The sequence below is a fragment of the Telmatherina bonti genome (genome assembly GCF_933228915.1).
Source record: "Telmatherina bonti genome assembly, chromosome: 12".
NCBI classification, from domain to species: domain Eukaryota; kingdom Metazoa; phylum Chordata; class Actinopteri; order Atheriniformes; family Telmatherinidae; genus Telmatherina; species Telmatherina bonti.
The window spans coordinates 35,561,248-35,582,895 of NC_136610.1; the positions used below are offsets into that span (position 1 = coordinate 35,561,248).

Genomic DNA, 21,648 nt, shown 5'->3' on the forward strand with positions numbered 1-21,648 from the left:
CCAAATGTCCTCCGAGCCAAAACTCAAGGACCAGCGCAGCTACAGCACTCCAGTATGCGTATTATGAGAATGAAGGTGCACCTACTAGGGGCGGGAAAATCGAATTGAAAAATAAAAAATCTGGATTGTTTTTGCTTCACAATTTTCAAATCGATTTTTTTGTTTAAAATATAACAAAAAAAAAGATTTTTTTTTTTTCAAACAAATAAAAAGAATCCATTATAAAAATTTTGTCATTTTTATTGTTTTTATTGATCTTTTTACTTGTCTTCTGGGGCGTTATAGCAGCAGAATGATGATTTGGCTACTGTGTTGTTTTTTTTTCTAATTGAAATCAAGAAATATTACAAGCAAAAAAATAAGTTTTATACATTTATTTAGTTTTTAAATCTACATAAAATCAGCAATATCAAAGAATTGTGAGAATCGCAATTTAAATCAAATCGGCACCCAAAAAAATCGTAATCGAATCGGGACAAAAGCACATTGTCACAGCCCTAGCACCTACACAACCCTTAACAGAAATCACATGTAACATGGGCTGACTGAACAACTTACTTCCAAATGCATTTTTCACCTCTGAACAGTAGCGTCCTGTTTTTTCATTGACTGATGGTTAGCATAGTTAGCACGTTTTGTGGCAAAGTGATTATTGGTATTCTATTCTATTCTATTCTATTCTACAGTCATGTAGCAACACTTTTATCCAAAGCGACTTACATATGAGTGAGAACAACACAAGCAGGAAATCAAAGTAGAGGACATCGTAGGAAGGTGCTGGTGGACTGTCCAGTTGGATACAGGTATTCCCGTGAAGTGCTACAGGCTTTTTTTGTTTGTTTGTTTACTCCCTTCCCACCCCATAATATCACCTGTGTTATAATACAAAGAATTCATACCATAAAGTTTGTTGCAAAGAACTGGGCTAAGTTCTCCAACTTTCCAATAAATATAGCTAAACTACGTGTTGAAGTGCTCCTTGAAGAGTTTATGACTGCACCAAGTGAGGAGGTGTACAGTGAGAAGAGAAGAGGGCCGAGCACCGACCCTTGAGGCACCCCTGTTTTCAACTCATGTGAGCTGGACACTTCTCCTCACCAGGATATTCTTTAAAAACCGCAACAGTCTCTTGGCATTTCAGGCAAACAGCAGCTGATCAGTGTTCAGCAACAAAATATTTAGTTGTCAATTCCTTATAAAACTCGACATTCTACGTCCACTATTCTTTTTTCTTTTTTTTTTTTTTAATAGATCTTTACTGAGGGGTCAAAGATTAAAACACAAATGTGGACAAACATAATCGGCTACATCATACATGTGTCTACAGTCTGCCATCTACTGGGGAAACTCCTGAATTGCAGGGAAATCAGAACAAGGTTTATTAATACAATTTCTCCAAGTTCGGCGGGACCCCTAGTTCTGGAAAGGCTGGATAAGAATAGCTCGAACTGTTTCCATGCATGGCCTCTCCACACGCTCAACGCTGGCAGGGATTGGCTGAGACGGGTTTAACAACTCCTGCTGAACCAGTTTCTCCTGCTGCCGCATCGTAAACGACAGAAAACAACTGCAGCTTTATGGATTTATTCAGCCGCACCTTACTAAGAAGAGGAAGAATAGGCTGAATACCCGCATTTATGAACGTATACTGCAATAAGCACATTTCTATGATCTAAAACATCACAGTTTGTATAAAATACTGAAAAGAAAAGGAGAAAAGGAGCAGAAATGTTTTGCATCCGTCTCTTGCAGAGGATTATTCAGGTTACTTTCTTTTCCGCTGGTCGGACTGAAGCTTCACGCTTCAAACATCAAACCAGAAAGCAGCTTTAAAATTTAAAACATAGAGAAAAAGAGATTGAGGCCATGTGCTCTCCATTAACACAAAGGTCTGACTGAGGTCCCTGTGACCAGGAGGTCCCACTTTTCAATCTCGTTTTAATGGAACTTGTTGCATCTTTTCGCTCGCTGAAACAGGCGACTCACATCACAAATGAAGCTTTGAGGCCCGTCGCTTCAACGCCGCCTTTCATTTTCCTCCTGCTGCACACGGACTCAGCAATCCGGCACTTACTGCTGCAGCGGCGTCGCCTTACAGAGGTTTCACTCAGACCTCCTGCAGGACGCCGCTGGGCTCCTGAGGTGAGTAATAAAAACCAGTAGTGTGATGGGGTAACTACCACTCCTGACCCCCTTTCAGCTTTATTTGGTTTTAACTCGGGGAGCCACGATGTCGCCTCTGATGCTGGTCGACCTTTACTCCATCATGGCCCGGCGAGCTGTTTTGCTCCGATGAAGAGCGCCGCTCTGCCGACATGCACCGTCAGTTGTGCTCATATGTATTCATTAAAGAAAAGGCTGAATTTACAACAGTCACTCAAATAACTGGAGACTTAAAAAAGGAACAATAACTAAAAATATACAAAAATATCATTTAGGAATATAAGACGCTGTTTTTTCATTTAATTGAGTTAAAGAAAGAAAAAAACAAACAAACAAATGTGTCCTGGACAAATGAGAGACTTTTCTGTTGAACAGTGGGACAAAATACCTGCCAACAGGTGCAGAAGTCTGACTGAGAGGAACAGAAAACACCTGACTGGAGCGGAAACATTAAAGCATTGTTCAACTAAATATGACTTTATGACTGATGTAATATGTAATAAATTATCTCATTTGTTTGCTTTTTAAAAAAATATTTCTATTGAACCAGAATTAGAAAATAATGTCATGATTTTCATAAAAATTTTTATTTATTATTACTTTAGTCAATTTCAGCTTATTTTACAGGCAGCTGTTTTTTTTCCTTCTTTAATGAAAGGGGATGAATAAATACGAATAAATATGAGCACAACTGTAATGCCTTTCCTGAGCCTGGAAAAGATGCGGGACTCCGTTCAGAACCAACGGGGGAAAAGCATGGGAAGATATTTCTCATCGCCCTGCGCCCATCCATCTTTAACTTATTTATTTTTACTTTAGTTTCAGGCAATAAACAAGCTGACATCCAGTTTTTGTGCATTTTCTGTTGCTGTAAGGACCAGTGTCACCATCAGAATATGTTGGTTTTTGTCATGTTTTTGCCACCCTGATCTCCTGGCGCTCATTGATTACTCGATCCACCTGCTGGCTTCCTAATTGCCTCTGCTACCTCATTCAGTTCACCTGGTTTCCTTTTCTCTCACTGCCTACTTAAGCTCCCTCCAATCCCTCCTTTTCTGCCAGATAATAATCAGACCAATGTCTAGTTGTGTTCCAGCGTTCTACGGATTGTTCCTCAGTTGCCGACCTTCTGCTTTATGCCCCTGGATTACCCTCCTTGCCTTGCCCTCGACGGACACCGCTACCTTTCGGATCTTCTGGTTACCGACCCTGCCTGTCTTTGGATCTCTGAGCCTTGTCGTTGCCTGGATGAGTATTTTGCCATCCTGTTTACCTCCCAGCTGTTGCCTGGTTTCTTCTGCAGAGCACTCCCCTGGACTGATCTTCTATTCATACTCCTCCACCAATAAACTGGTCATTTGTCCAGAACTCCCTGTGTGTGGCTGAATTACGGATCCTCAGGGTAACTCATTACAGGTTTTATACCAGCAATGTTTACAGATTGAGTCAAAACAAGTCGTTTTTATTTTTAAATTTAAAAAACTAGAAATAAAATGAGCTACTTTTCTTAAAAAAGTTTCAAATGAAATCAACAAAAATTGGCAGAAAGGTTCATTTTGGCTACAAAACACACAAAACAACCCTTTTCCAGGGTGTTCTGCGTTTCATGAGGTCACATCTTGTAGAGGGAAATGAAGACAGAAACAAAAGAGCAAAATAAAGGAAGTATCGATATTCTAAGACGCTACAAAATGGTTGGCAGGAGGCACGTAAGAGATGCAAGACTTGTCAATACACTAAACAACAGGGGTGGGAAAATCAAATCGAAAAATCGGAAATCGGGATTTTTTTTCTTCACAATTTTAAAAATAGATTTTTTGTTAAAACTTTTTTTTTTTAAATAAATAAAATTAATCCAGTGTAAAAAATTTGTCATTTTCATTGGTTTTATTGATCTTTTTACTTGTGTTCTTGGGCATTATAGCAGCAGAATGATGATCTGGCTACTGGGTTGTTTTTTCCTCACTGAAATCAAGAAATATTACTTGCAAAAAGAAGTTTTATAAAAAAAAAAAAAAAAATTTAATCTACAAAAATCATCAATCTTGAATTTTGAGAATCTCAATTTAAAATTAATGGGCACCCAAAAAATTGGAATCGAATTGAATCTGGACAAAAGCATATCGTCACAGCCCTACTAAACAATATTCATCCCTATGGCATAACCCAAAACCAAGGTTTCAGAAAGGCATCAGGGTGATAGATGACCTATTTTAAAAGGGCAACTTCAGACTTAAAGACAAATTTCACTTGGAGGGGAAAGGCCACTTTTGGAAGTACTTATGAGACGTTGTGGGAAAAAGGTTGTGTACGGTGGCCAACGGATGCAAACGCGCTTCATATGGAGAAACAGCTGCAATGCAAGCGGAGCCAATCCCAGCTCTTCTATACATCACAGCGTTTCCTGCTTGCATTTCTATTCCTACATGCATCTGTTTTCTACGGTGGCCCTGAAAAGTCCAAACCACAATTACAAAACAAAAAACACAACACAAAATTTAAAAAATACACAATGACAAATTAAAAAACACAATCAATTAAATTAGCACTACCAAAACATTCAAAAAAGCACAACAAATAAAAAAACATGAAGAAAACTATAAACAAGAGAAATGGCTGCTTGGACGATGGTGCCAGACGGCTTTAGAACCGGAAGTTGTTGTGTACGTAGCGCAGTTTTCAAAACACGAACGTAACCCGGAGCCCAAACATAGCTGCTGCTATCCAAGAATATTTTGATTGTTACACACTTTACACAAAATGTGCCTCAATCAGCACACTAAAACTACTTCGAACAATTCTGTAGTATTTAACAAAACAAATTTAGTACCACTTCAGCTTTTCCTCTACTCCAAACTGAACGAGGTACAAAAGCACCGTCGTCCAATCAGCCATTTCTCTTGTTGCCCGCTGGTACCTACCTCCTCCGCTATGTTAATGTAGTTGTGCTTTTTCTAAGTTCGTCGTTTTTTATTTGTCATTGTGGGGGTTTTTTTTTTCTTTTATTTGTTGTGTTTTTTAGAATTTTTTGTAGTGTTAATTAAATTTGTCGTGTTTTTTAACTTGTCATTGTGTATTTTTTAATTGTTATTTTTAATTTGTTGCTGTTTCTTAATTTGTTTGTGTTTTTTTGTTTTGTAGTTTGTAGTTTGTGTTTTTTGTTTTGTTGTTGCACCCGTCGGCCACCGTAGTTGTCCCCGTGCATCAAGATAGAAGTTCAATTGAATTCTATCTACGCCTGCCCAAAACTTATCAAAGGGCCCGGAGCTGGTACGAGATGTGTCCCTGGATTAAAAGTAATAGTTGTAACACTATGAAGAAGATATGGGAGAAAGATTTATCTTGGACATTGGATGAAAAAACATGGGAGGGGATTCTTTCCAACCCCGAAGAACATATAGGAGAAGCTGGCGTCATATTTATTCAGTATAAAACAATTCCTAGATATTAAGGCTTAATTGAAAAGGTTTATTAAACAATGACTGGTGCTGGAAATGTGGGGGAAAAGTGGCACATTTTTCCATACACTACAGGAATGTTCTAAAATGTTGCCCTTGTGGAAAAAATGTTATTGATTACATGAGCAGATGGTTAAACTGTGAACTTCCCACATGTCCAACACTATAGATCCTTGGAGACAGAACTATAGCTTCCCAGTTAAGTAAAAGTATCTTCAAAATATTAAAAACAGGCATACCGACATGAGCACGGACTATTCTGTAATGCTGGAAAGATCCTCACATTAAACATGTGGATAAACCAGACGGCAGCATGTGAAAAGACGCTGGGGAGACTGAATGCAGATCATGGACAGGATATTATGAAGCTAAACTCCAATAGTTTTGGTGAACATATGCTCTGAATTTCCTACCATGTTTCCTTGCTTTCCCATCTTATTTACTTTTTCATATTTTATTTCTATTTTTCCCTGAAACCTCCTTTTATGTGTTCTGTTCAGTATTTTGTATTTCTTGTTTGCATAATGAAAAAATAAAAACCATTGAATTATTTTAAAAAAAGGAGAAGAAGGAGGAAACAAAAGAGCAGAAATGTGGAAATCCACCAGTTTATCTTCTTTCTCCACCTTATAATGGAGGGACTGGTTCGACTGGGACCCAACAGAGAGGAGGACAGCTTGGATCAGATATTCCAGGACCCTTCCCGGTTGTGTTTGTGGAAACAGAAACGAATGGATCCCATCCCAACTTTGCGAATCTGAACTTGTTTCTCCGTTCCACCCAAGCGGCAACCTCCAGCGGTTAAAAGTGAAGCCTATGCGGAAGTTCATAAAACTGCAGTTCCCCCTTCATCCACTAGGGGCTGCAAAACGGAGCAAATCCCCATAGACTCCCATGTTAAAAAGACCAACTTCACAGCAGAAATAAACATGTTTACAGCAGAAATAAACATGTTTACAGCAGGAATAAACATGTTTACAGCAGAAATAAACATGTTTACAGCAGGATTAAAGATGTTTACAGCAGAAATAAACATGTTTACAGCAGAAATAAACATGTTTACAGCAGGATTAAAGATGTTTACAGCAGAAATAAACATGTTTACAGCAGGAATAAACATGTTTACAGCAGAAATAAACATGTTTACAGCAGGATTAAAGATGTTTACAGCCTGCTGATAGACTCACACCTGCTGGTCAAACTGCTACTGAAGGCTGGCAACGTGTTGCAGAGTGTTAACACCAAACACAAGCCAGAGAAGGCGTACGGAGAGGATGGTTGGGAACATTCTGCATCCTGGTTTTGCTTTAATCCTCTGAGAAGATGTCTGTGTGTTTGCTAACGTGCAAGGCGTAGTGACCTTTGAAATGAGGGCGCTGTGGATCTTCTTCAGGATGTCGTCCATCTCCAGCAGCTTGGGTTGGATGAGCGAACTGTGAGGGCCGCTGATGTGGCCGATGTGGTCCAGACCCAGGTAGTGGAGGATCAAAATGTCCCAGTCGTCTCTCTTCAGGGTGCTGTCCAGGTGACGGGTCACGTTGTTGTCAACCTGCATGGAAACAGCAGGATTAAAGCAGACATGATGAAGTCTGTTTGCTTTTAAATGTGGTTTATTTTATTCCAGCCTTTTTCTTTTTGTTATTTTTTTACTGCATTTGTTTTGCTTTTATCTGATTGTAAATAAATTCCAGCATTAAGGAAGAAAAGCAGCAACTGTAGAAACTGTAGACGTTTCTGAGCCGTGTCACGCCGAATATCTGCATAAACGCCTTAACTCTCTGACTGCCAGGCCTAGTTGCATGTGGGGGGGCTGATTTAGGGTTTATATATACATATATATATATATATATATATATATATATATATATATATATATATATATACACACATATATCTATATATATATATGTATATGTATATATATATATATATATATATATATGTATATGTATATATATATATACATATGTATATGTATATATGTAATATATATATATATGTATATATATAGGTATATATATGTATATATATATATGTATGTGGAGGATACCTATATACCTATATACCTATATGTATATATATATATATATATATATATATATATATATATATATATGTATATATACATATACATATATATATATATATACACATACATACATACATATCTATATATATATACATACATACATACATATCTATATATATATACATACATACATATCTATATATATACATACATACATACATATCTATATATATACATACATACATACATATCTATATATATACATACATACATACATATCTATATATATACATACATACATACATATCTATATATATACATACATACATATATATCTATATATATACATACATACATATATATCTATATATATACATACATACATACATATATATATATATATATATTATTTTTTCTGCTTTTGTCTCTCCGTAAGATCACTTGAGGAGGATAAAATCTAACCCTCCTCATTAATGTAAATCATATTGTAGCATGATGCAGGTAATTTAACGAACTGGAGCCTTTTTGTGATCAGAAAGATTCGACTTCAGTTTTTAATGATTCGTGTCCCTTCCAGCCGTATGCAGCTTCATATCCTGCAGAAAACAAGTTTCCTTCCATTTGTTTTCTAAAACCAGAAGCATGTCTGCCGCCTGGTGCAGACATCCCCTTCTGACAGCCACATGTGGTACGTTGGTGCGTGTTCAGAGGAAGGCCTGCGTACCTCGGTGTAGTCAGAAACGAAAAACGAGGTAGTGCCATCGTACTCCATGAAGTGTTTTGGGAAGAGGCGCACCCAGGTGTCGTCCCCATAGAAGACGATCCTCTTTCCCGCCGTCTTGGCCTGCCAGATGAGGTTGTCTTCCAGCAGCGCGGGAGAGTTTAGGTTCATGACCACGTCGATGAAGCCTGGGATGCTGCCAGTGGTGAGAGCCTGCAGAGGGATGTTTCTGTCATCGTCTTTTCAACAACTGTCTTTTAATGCTGTTATGTAACCTTAGAAGTTACATCATATTCACCTGGACAACTATGATTTATAATAAACTTATAATAAACTTTTTTTTTTTTTTTTTTAAAAACAACCAAAGTTATGGATTTTCCTTTGAAATGATTGGTCACGATGTGGATCCGCCTGCCACAAACAGAAACTGGCAGCTGGATCAGGTAGACACATGACATGAGATACAATTTCTACTGATTTCATCACTGAATCTAAAATTAAAAAAACAACAATCGCCTCTATTTGACTGACAAGGGTAAGTCAGGCTGTTGTGGAAAGTCTGCAGCCTTGATGTGCGAAGAAGCCTTGGGTTTGGCAGGAAGCGCTGCTGAGAGGAGAGCCCTCATGTGAACTGAAAGAGGTCTAGAAAGATGCAATCTTATTCCCTTTCATGTTGTTGTGAAGGTTTGCATTCATGTTTACAGCCTCTTTTATCAGAAACACCTGCTCAACTTCCTGTTAACACAAATATCTCATCAGCCAATCACATGACAGCATGTAGTCATGTAGACGTGGTGAAGACGACCTACTGAAGCTCAAACTGAGCATCAGAACAAGGAAGGAAGGAGATGTGAGGTTGTTGTCTGAGTATTTACTGGGATTTTCAACCATTTCCAGTGTTTCCAGAGAAGGTCTGAAGGAGAGAGAGTGTTTCCAGAGGTCAGCGGAGAATGGTCAGACTGGTTGGAGATGATATAGAATCAACAGGAAGTCCAGTAAGCACTGGTTCCATCCAAGATCTGCAGAACATCATCTCTGAACACACAACATGTCCAGCCTGGAAGCAGATGGTCTCCAGCAGCAGAAGACCACACCGGGTTCCCTCCTGTCAGTAAGAACAGGAAACTGAGGCTAAGGTGGTTGGCTAACTTTTTCTTGGCTCACTACCTCAGTACCAACATGACCTGGTTTAACCTCCACAGCCTACCTGAGTCCTGCTGCTGACCATGTTCATCCCTTTCTGAGCACAGTGGAGCATCTTCTGATGGAAACTTCCAGCAGGATGATGCACCATGTCACAAAGCTCACATCATCTCCACCATGACGATGAGTTCACTGTCCTCCAACGGCTCCACAGTCACCAGATCTCAGTCCAGCAGAGCAGCTTTGGGATGTGGTGGAACGGGAGATTCTCATCATGATGAGGTGGAACGGGAGATTCTCATCATGATGAGGTGGAACGGGAGATTCTCATCGTGATGAGGTGGAACGGGAGATTCTCATCGTGATGAGGTGGAACGGGAGATTCTCATGGTGATGAGGTGGAACGGGAGATTCTCATCATGATGAGGTGGAACGGGAGATTCTCATGGTGATGAGGTGGAACGGGAGATTCTCATAGTGATGAGGTGGAACGGGAGATTCTCATGGTGATGAGGTGGAACGGGAGATTCTCATGGTGATGAGGTGGAACGGGAGATTCTCATGGTGATGAGGTGGAACGGGAGATTCTCATAGTGATGAGGTGGAACGGGAGATTCTCATCATGATGAGGTTGAACGGGAGATTCTCATGGTGATGAGGTGGAACGGGAGATTCTCATGGTGATGAGGTGGAACGGGAGATTCTCATGGTGATGAGGTGGAACGGGAGATTCTCATAGTGATGAGGTGGAACGGGAGATTCTCATAGTGATGAGGTGGAACGGGAGATTCTCATCATGATGAGGTGGAACGGGAGATTCTCATGGTGATGAGGTGGAACGGGAGATTCTCATGGTGATGAGGTGGAACGGGAGATTCTCATGGTGATGAGGTGGAACGGGAGATTCTCATGGTGATGAGGTGGAACGGGAGATTCTCATGGTGATGAGGTGGAACGGGAGATTCTCATGGTGATGAGGTGGAACGGGAGATTCTCATCATGATGAGGTGGAACGGGAGATTCTCATGGTGATGAGGTGGAACGGGAGATTCTCATGGTGATGAGGTGGAACGGGAGATTCTCATAGTGATGAGGTGGAACGGGAGATTCTCATGGTGATGAGGTGGAACGGGAGATTCTCATGGTGATGAGGTGGAACGGGAGATTCTCATGGTGATGAGGTGGAACGGGAGATTCTCATAGTGATGAGGTGGAACGGGAGATTCTCATGGTGATGAGGTGGAACGGGAGATTCTCATGGTGATGAGGTGGAACGGGAGATTCTCATGGTGATGAGGTGGAACGGGAGATTCTCATGGTGATGAGGTGGAACGGGAGATTCTCATGGTGATGAGGTGGAACGGGAGATTGTCATGGTGATGAGGTGGAACGGGAGATTCTCATAGTGATGAGGTGGAACGGGAGATTCTCATGGTGATGAGGTGGAACGGGAGATTGTCATGGTGATGAGGTGGAACGGGAGATTCTCATGGTGATGAGGTGGAACAGGAGATTCTCATAGTGATGAGGTGGAACGGGAGATTCTCATGGTGATGAGGTGGAACGGGAGATTGTCATGGTGATGAGGTGGAACGGGAGATTCTCATAGTGATGAGGTGGAACGGGAGATTCTCATGGTGATGAGGTGGAACGGGAGATTGTCATGGTGATGAGGTGGAACGGGAGATTGTCATGGTGATGAGGTGGAACGGGAGATTCTCATGGTGATGAGGTGGAACGGGAGATTCTCATGGTGATGAGGTGGAACGGGAGATTCTCATGGTGATGACGTGGAACGGGAGATTCTCATGGTGATGAGCAGCAACTGTCTGATGCTTCATGTCAACATTGAGAAAAATCTCTGAGGAATGTTTCCACCACCTTGTTGGATCTTTCCCCAACAAGGTGTTCTGAAGGGAAAAGGTCCGACCCAGTACCATCAGTGACCGAATATGATCCTGTTTTCTAGTTCACATCTTACGAATTTTGATAATTTAATTTTCATTTTATGATGTAAAGTTAACACTGTGGAAATGTTTGCACTGTCACCGTCTGAGAAGCAGTTTTGCAGCATTTTAACAACTTTGTTGCGATTTTGACTGAGAAAAACAGTGCTGAACTGACGCTTTCACACCCTCACAAGCAAAAGCTCCAAGAAGTGACAAAAACTCACATTTTTAAATCCATGCAGGACAATTGTACTTTTATTGGTTGTGATGTTGATTTATGGGGAGAAATTTCAGCGATGTGCTGCATATTTAACACCAACAATCGTTTAACAGACTCAAGCGAACGTCTGAAGTACAGAGAATTTAGTTATGTTCACCGACTCACACGGAACAAAGGCAACTGGGAATGGCAGCAGAAACGCTGAAACGACTTTTGTAAAATCAGCTCAGGAGCTAAATTATTTACTCCTTTCCTGGATGATTGTTTAGCTCCTGCCAGCGAAGGTGCTTGTTACAGGAGAAGACAAATAGTTCAGCTGCTCGGAGGTCTTCGGCCTATTAATGGAGATTTACTGGAGTCCAATTAGAAACACTTGCATGGATGTAGAGAATCTATCTGTACCACGGTCTGCTAGTTTCTTTTTTTATGTAACACCAGCCTGTAAAACCCGAAGCTTTTAAGGCCAGTCAGCATGCAGACATAATGTTTCCATGCAGACGTGACGTTTCCATGCAGACGTGATGTTTCCATGCGGACGTGATGTTTCCATGCGGACGTGATGTTTCCATGCAGACGTGACGTTTCCATGCAGACGTGACGTTTCCATGCAGACGTGACGTTTCCATGCAGACGTGACGTTTCCATGCAGACGTGACGTTTCCATGGAGACGTGACGTTTCCATGGAGACGTGATGTTTCCATGCAGATGGGACGTTTCCATGCAGACGTGATGTTTCCATGGAGACGTGTTGTTTCCATGCAGATGGGACGTTTCCATGCAGACGTGATGTTTCCATGCAGACGTGATGTTTCCATGCAGACGTGATGTTTCCATGCAGACATAATATTTTTAGCCTCAGCTGTCAGATTATGAGATTATTATGATTATGAATGTATGAATAGATAAAGGAGCATAAAGACCAACCAAAAGAACAAAACTGAAGTTATAACTAAACACACACTGTTTCCATGTTTCCACATGTCTTCCTGCTACTATCTACCTGCTATCCTCACTGCAGCACCTCCACCTCAGCTGCATCTCAAACATCTTCTTGGCTTTATTCCAGCCATAGAGGATCATTATTTTCCTGCTTTTCTCATCACCTGTTGATCTTTGGCTGCTCCTGATTGGACGTTACCATCAGGTTAAGCTCTCTGATTGGTGGAAAGTCTGACAGGAAGTGTCTTCATCATCATGTCCAGGTGGAAATAGAGGTCTCTTAGCAACATGGTAGTGATGGTCATGAAGATGTGATAAATAATGGTGGATTTACCATCTAGAGTCTCTGAATAAACACCCCACAGAGTCCCACACCACCGTTCCTGAGAAACTCCTGACAATAGCAGCAGAGTTTTAAGGGTTAAATCTCTCACATTTCTCCAGATACCAAAGAAACAGATTGAAAAGCCGCCCGAATGAATCAGTGACTCATCAACATACTAATTACTGGCCCGCAGTGTGTGTCTAAGCCCGCAAAGTGCCACTGAATAAATGTCAAACACACTATCGGTGGGTTCACAGACGCTCTCTGGCACAGCGATGATGCCAGAAAGTTTCAAGTCCTCGCGCCTGCCGCAACACTTGACTCCACGGCTGGTTTCTGCAGGAAGATTTCCTCCTGTTAACATTAAAAAGCCTCTTCTGAGGCCTCAGATGGAGGTTATCCTGCACATAGCAGCCTCTCACACACCCACAATGCATCACTGCTGTTACAATCAGCTGAACTCATTGTCTAAATCCAGCGCCGCACTCATATTCGCGCCTGCTGTGCCAAGCAGAGACTGTTTTCTGTCCAGTTAATGTTATAAAAACCACCTAAATTAGGCCGACCACACCGAGCAGGAGCCCAACAGCTGCTTTACCGGCCGGTCCACAGCCCACAGAGAGGAAACTGCAAATTAAAAATCAAAGCGTGTCCACATGCAAGTTAATCAGCTGTGCCGTCACCGTGGAGACTGTAAAACGATCATGCCGCTGTAATGGTGGCAGGTATAATGTCTGTGTGTATGTTAATGGCGGTGCCGCTGAGAGATTATGATTAAGGTTAGTTGGCTGTGTCATATCAGTTAATTGGGTGCAATGCAGAGGTACCAGCAGAAACAGGGAGCTGGTCTGGAACGCCACCTACTGGTGGAAGACCAACACTCCACAATCTGGACTCATTTAGCTGCAAAGTCCATCACGAAGCAGAACTTCTGGACCGCTTCGAGGTTAAACTGAGCAGCAGAAGGTAAAGCGCTGCATCAGATGCACTATTAGCCCCTCGTTTAGGTTTCTAACCTGCTCCAAAAGCAAACTGTCATATTCTGACTTTATTTGTTTTATATTTGAGGAAACTGCTGCAGATTTCAGTTGATGAACAGCAACAGTGATGAGGTGAAATCCAAACCTGCAGCAGACAGACGCAGCAGCTGCTCTGCAGGACTTCACCAGTCCAATCTGGTTCTGGATGGAGTCAATCTGCTGCAACAAACCCCGCCGTGTGCATCTCACTAAATCACAGTTAAATGGGGGTTTTTTTCTAACTTTATGTCATTTTTCCTCCTACAGAGATTTTTCCAATTCTAATATTTTCCCTGGGATTTAAAAATGGTCTGAAAACTTAAATTTTCTCGTTTGGGTAAAAGGTTTTCTGAAATGTTCATCAATGACAAGAAAATCCTGGATGTGACATGGAGAGGTGAGGGGAAATCTACTGCCTGTCCTCTCCCCACATGAGGACGTCTGTCTCTAAACCCCTGGATTATGGTGACACATCTGTCGCCCCTCCTCCACATCAGCGACAGCAGGCTCCACTTCCTGACAGCCTGCATCAAATCCTCCATGTAAAAACATGGAAACCCGTCTGGTGCATCGGTTTACAAGCCGCTGCTGGAAGATCCGTCTCTTCTCACAGCAGATATAAACTGACGATATACACTCACCTGCCGCTGTGTTAGATACAACTTCTTCATTTTTCACTCAGAACTGCTTTAATTCTTGGTGTCGCAGATTTAAAGAGGTGTTGCAAAAATCCAGATGCAGAGATTTTGCTCAATATTGACATAAAACATCACAAAGTTGTTGTAGATATGCCATGAGAATCTGCTGTTCCACCTCATCACCATGAGAATCTCACGTTCCACCTCATCACCATGAGAATCTCACGTTCCACCTCATCACCATGAGAATCTCCCGTTCCACCTCATCATGATGAGAATCTCCCGTTCCACCTCATCACCATGAGAATCTCCCGTTCCACCTCATCATGATGAGAATCTCCCGTTCCACCTCATCATGATGAGAATCTCCCGTTCCACCTCATCACCATGAGAATCTCCCGTTCCACCTCATCATGATGAGAATCTCCCGTTCCACCTCATCATGATGAGAATCTCCCGTTCCACCTCATCACCATGAGAATCTCCCGTTCCACCTCATCATGATGAGAATCTCCCGTTCCACCTCATCACTATGAGAATCTCCCGTTCCACCTCATCACCATGAGAATCTCCCGTTCCACCTCATCACCATGAGAATCTCCCGTTCCACCTCATCACCATGAGAATCTCCCGTTCCACCTCATCACCATGAGAATCTCCCGTTCCACCTCATCACCATGAGAATCTCCCGTTCCACCTCATCACCATGAGAATCTCCCGTTCCACCACATCACCATGAGAATCTCCCGTTCCACCTCATCACTATGAGAATCTCCCGTTCCACCTCATCATGATGAGAATCTCCCGTTCCACCTCATCATGATGAGAATCTCCCGTTCCACCTCATCACCATGAGAATCTCCCGTTCCACCTCATCACTATGAGAATCTCCCGTTCCACCTCATCACCATGAGAATCTCCCGTTCCACCTCATCACCATGAGAATCTCCCGTTCCACCACATCACCATGAGAATCTCCCGTTCCACCTCATCATGATGAGAATCTCCCGTTCCACCTCATCACTATGAGAATCTCCCGTTCCACCTCATCACTATGAGAATCTCCCGTTCCACCTCATCATGATGAGAATCTCCCGTTCCACCTCATCATGATGAGAATCTCCCGTTCCACCTCATCACCATGAGAATCTCCCGTTCCACCTCATCACCATGAGAATCTCCCGTTCCACCTCATCATGATGAGAATCTCCCGTTCCACCTCATCACTATGAGAATCTCCCGTTCCACCTCATCACCATGAGAATCTCCCGTTCCACCTCATCATGATGAGAATCTCCCGTTCCACCTCATCACTATGAGAATCTCCCGTTCCACCTCATCACCATGAGAATCTCCCGTTCCACCTCATCATGATGAGAATCTCCCGTTCCACCTCATCACTATGAGAATCTCCCGTTCCACCTCATCACTATGAGAATCTCCCGTTCCACCTCATCATGATGAGAATCTCCCGTTCCACCTCATCATGATGAGAATCTCCCGTTCCACCTCATCACCATGAGAATCTCCCGTTCCACCTCATCACCATGAGAATCTCCCGTTCCACCTCATCATGATGAGAATCTCCCGTTCCACCTCATCACTATGAGAATCTCCCGTTCCACCTCATCATGATGAGAATCTCCCGTTCCACCTCATCATGATGAGAATCTCCCGTTCCACCTCATCACTATGAGAATCTCCCGTTCCACTTCATCCCAAAGCTGCTCTGCTGGATGTAGATCTGGTGACTGTGGAGCCGTTGGAGGACAGTGAACTCATCGTCATGGTGGAGATGATGTGAGCTTTGTGACATGGTGCATCATCCTGCTAGAAGTTTCCATCAGAAGATGCTCCACTGTGCTCAGAAAGGGATGGACATGGTCAGCAGCAGGACTCAGGTAGGCTGTGGAGGTTAAACCAGGTCATGTTGGTACTGAGGTAGTGAGCCAAGAAAAAGTTAGCCAACCACCTTAGCCTCAGTTTCCTGTTCTTACTGACAGGAGGGAACCCGGTGTGGTCTTCTGCTGCTGGAGACCATCTGCTTCCAGGCTGGACATGTTGTGTGTTCAGAGATGATGTTCTGCAGATCTTGGATGGAACCAGTGCTTACTGGACTTCCTGTTTTCTTTTTATCATCTCCAACCAGTCTGACCATTCTTCCTTTGATCCAGAAAACCAATGCTTATGGATCTTTTCTCTTCAGCAACAAGTACACCATATTTAAATGTCCCTTATATAGTTCATCCATCTTTTTGAGCCCCTATCAAGTTGTGGAGCCCTTAGATTCTCCTTAACTTTTTAGGACTTTTTTCTTTCTCTCTTTTTTCTCTCTACAAGGTGTTTTCTGTTTTCTCTTCTTTTCTCTTCTCTATCTGTCCCTCTTCCGTCCTCTCCGGTCTGGTCCAGCAGTACAAACTTTGTAATACTAACAATCATGCAAAATAAATAGAAAAATAAAACTAAAATCCAGAATATCAAGGGGAGCATTACATCTATGAAGCTTCCCTTGGCAGTTAATTTGCCCAGCAGAACACAGCATCCAGAAAATCCATTTTGCCTGCTTAAATGCTAAACAAGACAAAAAAAAAAAAAAAAAAAAAAAAAAAAGAATCTTCCTAACTTTCCCATCATATGTTGACATAACTCCCATCTCTGACTCAAACAGCTGCAACCAGATAAATATCTCTGGGAAACAAACAGAATCAGTTAGTTCCTACCTTGATCCTGGGCATGGTGACAGTGGGAGGTCTTGCTTTGGCCACAAAGCTGTGTGATGATCCCCTCTCCACCACATGCCGGGTGTAGGGCATGTAAACCCGGCCGCTGGAGCCAAACACAAAGTCCTCTCTCAGAGCATCCACCAGCATCAGAACCAGCCTTTTAAAGAGAGGCTGAGGCAGGCGGGAGGAGTTGGGAGGACGGCCTGAGACAGGACGACATGGATCAGATTTAATGGGTGATGATGCACGCGACAGACAGGTGATGCGCGCGACAGACAGACAGGTGATGCTCACCTGCCAGCGGCTCCAGCGGCAGATCTGACAGCCTGTTTTTGGAGGAGAAAGAAGACTTGACAGGAACAGGGAAAAATCCCCGCAGGAAAAGACCGATGCCGATCACTTCAAACGTTAAAATGAAGCAGGCAAAAACAGAAGATCGGACTTTCATCGCGACGTTTGAGACTTTTAGGAGGAAGTTGTGAAACAAGTTGCTAAATAACAAAACGCTTCTTACGGTTTAACTCAATAAAAATGAGCAAATCTGCAAACTTCCCATGAAGTCACCACTAAACTACAAACTACAAAGCCTCTGGCATTAATAAAGTGCGAACATAATGCATATTTAAGCCCGTAATTTTAAATAAAATAATATTAGTTGCTGTGCGGCCATTCATTACTACTTCCGCAGTATTAGCATGGAGCTACGGGTAACACGTACGGCCAAAATAGACGGATGCGCTTTTAGCTCAGTAGTGGTTTTTTTTTGTTTGTTTGTTTGTTTTTTGTTTTTTTTTTGTTTGTTTGTTTGTTTGTTTGTTTTTACCTTTTTTGAGCCAAGGCACACTATTTTTCACCTAAAGGTCACAAGGCACATCACAAACCAAAATGTTTTTAAAAAGAAAAGAAAAAGTCCATATTATTAAAATAAAGTCCGTCTTGTCGAAGCCTCTAGAATAGAAATCAGATAAACACAATAAGAAGGAATTTTATTTTCTTTCACTGGGGCCTGTTTGGATGAACACAGAGCTGCTTTTCAGACCATTTTGGTGAAATTGGGTAATTTCTCTGGACACACCTGATAATCTCTCACTGTGGTTGAAAGACCCTGCTGTATTGTACAAGATATTGAAAGTACTGATGATCTATTTTTCTTTTGTGCTGTAGTACAATATTTCTGGTCTAAATTACAAAATTGGTTAAATCGTATTTTTCCCTTGGACTGAATGGTCTCAGACTGAACTCTTATTCCAATGTTTTGCCTCATTTTTGCACTTTTGGTTTATTTAATTTTTATTTTTTATGTATTGCTCGAACTATTCACAATTGTTCCCTTATTTCAAATGTTACAATTGTAAAAGCACAACCATGTTTGTTATATTTTGCATATATTCACTTGTATGTGAGTTATATTAAAAAAAAAAAAAAAAGTTTTTCTGTATTGTACAAAAACAAACCAAATTGAAAGTTTACCGGCTGGATAACTTTTTTAATTGTGGTTAATCTAGTTAATTCCATTTGAGTTCAGAAAATACAGCTAAATTGGTTTATTTTATAAATTACCAAGATATTAAAAAGTTCAGATTGTATCAGTTTGCTGCACAATAATCACTCACCAAACAGAAAGAATACATAATACAGACATATCAGCAGTCTGGACTTCTTCAATGTCAGTGATGATTCCCCACCACCTTAATTATGTCTCTCTAGCTGTCCCTAACATATTTCCAGAACGTTGTTTTCCCTCCCTAAAACATGTTTCTGCCATCAAATGTTAATATTTTTAGTCTAGATGTGTAGAATGATTTCAGAAAAATGTTCATCAGTTTAAAATAGTAAAGACTGTGAAAGTCCTACCATATACAGTGTATAAAATCATCAACAGTTTCAGAGAATCTGGAGGAATCTCTGTGTGCCCAGGACAAGACTGAAGTTATAACTGTATGTTTGTTATCTTCAGTCGGTCATATAAAAACCGCTTCTGTACTTCTGGACATGACTTCAGGGCTCAGCGACACAAAGGTCTACCATGCAAAGAAGCCAGTTGTCTTCTCTGAGGCAAAGTGGAAAACTTCTGTTAAACTTCTCTAAAAAGCTTTTCCACTGCAGTCTGAGGAGGAGAGGAAGAATCCAGCTTGTTTTTAGTCCAAAGTCGGCATCTCTGATGGTATGGGGTTGCGTTAGCGCCGATGGCGTGCAGAGTCCAGCTGCTGAACTGGTCTGCCTGCAGTCCAGACTTTCCACCTGTATAAAACATCTGGAAGCAGAAATCCTGATCCCAATCTTTTCTCACACGCATGATTACAACACAAGGAGAAATATTTTATTAATGGGAAAGAAAAGGAGACTGAAATGCACTAGTTTCAGTGTAACTTGTCAAGGTTCATACATTTGGAGTGGGATCGACCGGACAATAAAAGTCTGAAACTTTGTCCATTTTTAAAAAGAGATTAAAGAGATTTACTATTAAACTACATTTAGTGTTATCACTTTCTTTTAGTACCCAAAAAACAACAGGTTGAGGATTAAATGACGTAACTCACTTTTAGTGTAATTATGGTATATTATATATATGTTTCCTTTGTGCCAATAGCTGTGTTGAGGTCTTGTATCTGTGGACCTGAGGAAATCTGGGGATCGAAGTTTTAGGGAGTTGGGCAGGAAATTGTGGGATTGTTTCTTTATTATATGTCTATAATAAACCGTTAGGTCTTGGCTCCCATTTATAAGCTAAAGATAGCTTCAAGGGAGTCCAAATTTTTACAAGTATACAATGTATCTGTTGGTGTGCCACTGTTTTTATGTAATTTGTAAAAATGAAATAAAATGAATGAATGAATCCAGCAACAAGTTCCAGGACTGGAGAGCAGCTAGAATCCTGCATCAGACCAGAATGGGACAATAATCCTGTCTGAAACTCCAGCAGTTCTTCTCCTCACCTCCCAGATGTTCACAGACAGATGTTAGAAGAAGAAGAAGAAGAAGAAGAGATGTTACACAATGCCAAACATCTGCCTGGAAGTACTTTTTACAGATGTGTTGCTGCATCAGATTCCCTTTATCCATCACAGGATTCTGACCATCTGATCTGTGGTTTATGTTCTACTGGGAATAAAATAATGTTGAGACGTCCAGCAGCTTTGTGTGGTTGTTCACATTTTACTCCAAATATTTCGGCATGGTTTCAGTTCGTCCTTGTTATTCTAAACATCTGGCAGCATCATACATTTCATGCTGATTAATTTCAACATGTTAAAGTTGTTCATTCTGCTTTTTACTGAAGCAAAAGATAACAGATCCCTGCATCTGGTCTGCTTTAACTTACCAGCAGTAGACAGCTCCATCTGCTGGGACCAGTCTAACCGCCTTCCAGTGTTCCATATCTGAGCTTCTGCTGCCATCTAGTAGAGGAACATGGTCAAGACACATGTCAGATACTTTTAGTGTTTATTCCACCCAATGAATGGTGGGAAAGGATCCAGCAGCCCTTACCTGGACTAGGTGGTTCGGAAAATGGATGGATAAATGCATAGATAGATAGATAGACAAATGGATGGACGGATGGATGGATGGATGGATGGATGGACGAATGGATAGATAGATGGATAGATGGATGGATGGATGGATAAATGATAGATAGATGAATAGATGGACGAATGGATGGATAATTGGATAGATAGATGGATGGATAGATGAACAGATAGATGGATAGATAGATAGATGGATGGATGGATGAACAGATAGATGGATGGATGGATAAATGATAGATAGATGAATAGATGGACGAATGGATGGATAATTGGATAGATAGATGGATGGATAGATGAACGGATAGATGGATAGATAGATGGATGGATGGATGGATAAATGCATAGACAGATGAATAGATGGACGAATGGATGGATAATTGGATAGATAGATGGATGGATAGATGAACAGATAGATGGATAGATAGATAGATGGATGGATGGATGAACAGATAGATGGATGGATGGATAAATGATAGATAGATGAATAGATGGACGAATGGATGGATAAATGGATAGATAGATGGATAGATGGATGGATGGATGGATGAACAGATAGATGGATGGATGGATAAATTGATAGATGGATGGATGGATGGACGAATGGATGGATAAATGGACAGTTAGATGGATAGATGGATGTATCGATGGGATAGATGGACGGATGGATGGACAAATGGACGGACAGACAGACAGATAGATAGACAGATCGATATAGACATAGAGATAAATAGATAGATGTTGCCATCCCAGATGGGACAATGTGGATGTTGGGTTTAACAGAAACATCACTAAT

General features: G+C 41.3%; 1 protein-coding gene across 1 annotated transcript in view; it reads right to left on the reverse strand.

Annotated features, from left to right (window-relative positions):
* The window catches only part of pigg (phosphatidylinositol glycan anchor biosynthesis class G (EMM blood group)), a gene marked incomplete at its 3' end in the record, with an annotated part of 109,359 nt that extends 91,926 nt beyond the window's left edge, over window positions 1-17,433 (reverse strand). Inside the window, exons 1-3 of the mRNA XM_079249810.1 lie at window positions 17,326-17,433; window positions 8,375-8,584; window positions 6,982-7,170 (exon numbers count right to left, since the gene is read on the reverse strand). Coding sequence (XP_079105936.1) covers window positions 6,982-7,170; window positions 8,375-8,584; window positions 17,326-17,418 — 492 coding nt within the window. The 5' untranslated portion in view covers window positions 17,419-17,433. The remainder of the gene's footprint in view (window positions 1-6,981; window positions 7,171-8,374; window positions 8,585-17,325) is intronic.
* Window positions 17,434-21,648: the final 4,215 nt, after the last annotated feature.